The sequence below is a fragment of the Microtus ochrogaster genome, chromosome 24 (genome assembly GCF_000317375.1).
Source record: "Microtus ochrogaster isolate Prairie Vole_2 chromosome 24, MicOch1.0, whole genome shotgun sequence".
NCBI lineage: Eukaryota > Metazoa > Chordata > Mammalia > Rodentia > Cricetidae > Microtus > Microtus ochrogaster.
This window is the reverse complement of record NC_022024.1, coordinates 36,721,870-36,725,975: the sequence shown is the minus strand read 5'-3', so window position 1 is coordinate 36,725,975 and position 4,106 is coordinate 36,721,870. Positions and strand designations below refer to the sequence as shown.

Here is a 4,106-nt window from a genome sequence, read left to right as displayed (position 1 = left end):
CATTAATACTGCTACTATCGGAGAATAGTATGTTGTAATATTTTTCTATAAAAATTTGTTTTAATAGATAAAATATCATCATAGAAATAAAGATTAGTTTTTCTGTTCTAAGGCTCATATTTCTGTCGAGCAAAGTCATGCCATTATTCATGATCCCGGGTTGAGAGTCACTTCTTTCACACAGTCCATTTTGGAAAACACTGCTATTTACTAACACTGTTCACTCTTCTGTCACTGCACATTGTTAGGCTTTTCATCAGTTTACACTGTTATGTAGTATGTGGTATTTCTCTTGTCTTCCTTACCCATTTGAGAACTCTGAGGACAAGGACAGTATCTGGTGTGTTAGTTTCTGGCACAGGCATACGATGATCTTGTTTTTAACTTTGTAGCCCACGTGTTCCCCAGGGAATGTGTACAGGACAGCAGTACAGGGGCTACGCAGGAGTGTGCAAAAGGCTCTGCTCCATCCTAGTTTACCAGTGCAGAGCCTGCACTCTGACAAGATCCTAAGTAATCCTTAGCGCTGTTCTCTGAGCTTCCCTGGGACTCTTACATGATATACTATAATGGCCTATATTCTTGTCTATTCTCAGACTAAAGGTAACTTGAGAACAAAGACCTGAAACAGGGAGAAAAAAACCACTGGCATGAGTAGATGCTTAGCAAACACATGCTGAATGAAATAAGCAACCACAGCACAAAGCCATTAACACGAAACAGCCTCTTAGTCAGCATTTAGTCATGCTCGGTCCACACCACCTCATTTTATCTGAATATTAGCATATAGAAACCTTTGTCTTTTTTAAAGCCAGTGACCATTACCTCTGCGATACTAAACGCTAACAAAAGAAATGAAGGCTGAAAAGGCAAAGGGCATATTTACAGAGTACCTATGACAACCTTCCTGTGCCTGGCATTTTACATTCAACAACCAACCACGTTTAATAAAGGAAGGAGGACCTCCACAAGGCCGACTCAGGTGTCCAGGGAGACCTCACAAGGCACCTGGGTGGGGCTTACCTGGGGTATGTAGCCCGACTCGAGCATGAGGAGATGCACCAGCACTACCAAGGCATCACTGATGCTGGAGCAGGCAGCTGACTGGTACAGAGTCTCCAGTGAATGTGGCACCTGGCCATCCTCCACTTCACTGCACAGCATTGGTTCCAATGGATGGAAACCAGAATCCTCTTCAATAGCCATGGCATCCTCAATTGACACAGCCTCAACATTTTGACTAGGCCCTTCCTAAAAAGGATGGCAATAATAAATTCATTAATTTTACACAGGATATTCTACATCCTAAACTAAGCAAATAGTGCTCAAAACCAAACCACAGCATGAGGTTCAGGAAAAGGTGACAACATAAGGAAGCTCTTGTAGATCAATGAGACTGCAGCCTGCACCCCCATCCTGGATCCCTAACTCCCTCTGTGCTGACAGGCTAGAAACCTGGAACTCATCTCTAAGTCTCCACACTTGCAAAACAGTACCTAAATGCGGTGTCTTCACAGCTCCAACTACTATCATTTCTCTAAAGCTGTACTTCCTATGCCACAGACGCTTCAGACCCCTCTATGTGTCCCAACTTCAAGGAACAGCACCCACTCAAAGTGCCTGACTCCCCCGCCCCCTTGTCTCATATACACCATACACTCCTGCCAGTTTCCCTGGAAACTGAGAATCCAATCACGTCTTATGCCCCAGTTTAAAACGTACCAGGACTACCTCAAGACAGACGACATTTCCCACAATTGTACCATAAGACTGTGTCCCTGATATGCTCTTAGGGGAAAGTCAGCTCAGTCTAGTGAGAAAATACTGCAGCTATGTCTGCCTAACTGAACCTACATTCACAGGACCCAGCATTAACCTCAGAAAAGATCCGAGACTTCTAACAGCCGCAATGTGTGCAATTAACCAATGCATTCTCCTTCTTCACTTAGCATATCTGCTACACTTACTACAGATGCACAGAACAAGTTTTTCAGAAACAGACTGAGGAACGCAGGCCTAGAACATAAGTCCAAATGCCTAGGCATATAAGGCCCCCCATTACCTGTTCCCTGGCTTTCCATCTGTTCACTACCAACCCTTCCCTACCCGCTGCAGCATTCCCACTTCAGCAGACCCAAGGGATGCCACGGCCTTTATTACTGCACCTGCCACACTGCACACATCTGCATCCCTCCATGACTGTAAGTTTGTGTAAAGTACAAAACTACCCAAGGCATCCATCTGGTACCTGCCGCATTCAGTAAGGTCTGTGGAACAACTGCAGAAAGATAACAATTTCATGTTTCTGTTGCCTTACAAGATCACATAACCTGAGCAAGGGAGGACAATGCCTGTTTATAGATACTACAGTTGTAACTCAGAACAAACAGTAACTCGCTGAGATCACCAGCTGATAGAAGTCTGAAATGAACCCACGTCCTCAGATTCACCATTAAGGGCTTTTAGATGTGAAACAGGCTTTAGTAAAGCTACGTTGCTACACTGATTTCATTCAGAAAGTTTGTTTCCTAGTTTGTGCTCAACTCTTAATACAAAGCAAGTCTCTTTTTAGGGGTGTACTTCCAGAAGAAGGAGTGGCAGGGGAATTTAAAGCTATACAGCATAAACCAAAGCTGAGGGACTGCAATCAAGCCAGAGCTGGCACTTACTCTTTCAAAATCAGCAGAGCTGAAACCTAATGGCTGCAAAAACATTAAACTTGTTAAAATGCAAACCACAGCCAGGCATGGTGGCACACACCTACAACTCCTGCACTTGGGAGGCTGAGGCAGGATAACTCAGAGTTCAAGGTCAGCCTGAGCTATATGACAAGATCCTGTATCAAAAAAAAATTAATTAAATTAAATTTTAAAGGCTATGATAACTCACACTATATAAAAGATGCTACTGCATAAACATTTCCATGACTTTCTCTGAACAGAAATCACCATATTAGAAAGAATCTATCAAGTTAAATTATGAAAACAATCTCTTGACTTTCCCCCCATTATTCCTACTTCAGCCAGTAGCATGGAACAAAACAGATGTGGAGATCTTTAAGAAGCATTACCCCAAGCGGCTAACTCCACACCCACTGACTGGGGTCTTATCTAACCTTATTCCTAAGTCCAGGAAGCACTGGCGTCCGCTGAGCTGTTCTGATATGAGTGTTTATCGTCTCCTTGTGTGAGAAGAGAACAGCTGAGCATCACCTCCAAACAGTCTTGCCATAGGCCACTTACAAAGCAAACAGCCGGCTAAACCGCGGTAGAACTTCTCTCGGGTCTGTACAGGTTAATCCCTTGCTGTCACTAAAGGTAATTCCCAAGTGCAATGAAAGAAAACTAACTTACATTTAGTCACAAGCAGAACCCCTCTCCTCTGGTTTTGAGTCTTGTCCATCATCTATTTTTCTTTTCCACTGCTCCCTTCTATACTGAACTAGCACATTACGTAGCGTCAAGGACTCCAAGCTCACTGTCCCTGCTAAGGTCTCATAGCCACCCCATAAAAACCTCACAGACAAACAGTATGCTCTTAGAACTGTATCACTACCTTGAGGCACAGTAGTGTCTCAAAATTTTCCAAAGAAAAATTAACAAAGTATTACATACACTGTAAAACTCCATCTTACTGGAGGATTTTTAGAGCACATCAAGTCAAGGGAACAGGCTCTTCTCTCTAGGTTTTATCTCTAAAAGAGTCTGGTTTGTTTTTTTTTTTTAAGTATGCAGTCAGCTATCTTTAATAATTCCATACACTACCCTCTGAAGCAGAAACAAACAAGAGACACAAGAATGATTTGAAGGACAAATTAAAATTCTTGTATCAGGAAATTATTTTCACGATTTATCAATCTATTAAATATCTTAACAACCATCTATTCAGAATATCTGCTTATTCTTAATATCATGATTCAGGGTTTAAGGCTTGCAAAAGAAATATATACATAAAAAGAATATACACATAAAAACAGTTAAGAATGATACATGTGTTAGTATTAAAGAAGTGTTTTGCTGGGCGGTGGTGGCGCATGCCTTTAATCCCAGCACTCGGGAGGCAGAGGCAGGCGGATCTCTGTGAGTTCGAGACCAGCCTGGTCTACA

General features: G+C 42.5%; 2 protein-coding genes across 2 annotated transcripts in view; one reads left to right on the top strand and one right to left on the bottom strand.

Moving 5' to 3' along the window:
• The window catches only part of Bpifc (BPI fold containing family C), an 81,809-nt gene that overhangs the window by 14,944 nt on the left and 62,759 nt on the right, over nucleotides 1-4,106 (top strand). The window lies entirely within an intron of this gene.
• The window catches only part of Fbxo7 (F-box protein 7), a 17,654-nt gene that overhangs the window by 9,809 nt on the left and 3,739 nt on the right, over nucleotides 1-4,106 (bottom strand). Inside the window, exon 3 of the mRNA XM_005358261.2 lies at nucleotides 1,024-1,251. Within this exon, the coding sequence (XP_005358318.1) occupies nucleotides 1,024-1,251 (228 nt within the window). The remainder of the gene's footprint in view (nucleotides 1-1,023; nucleotides 1,252-4,106) is intronic.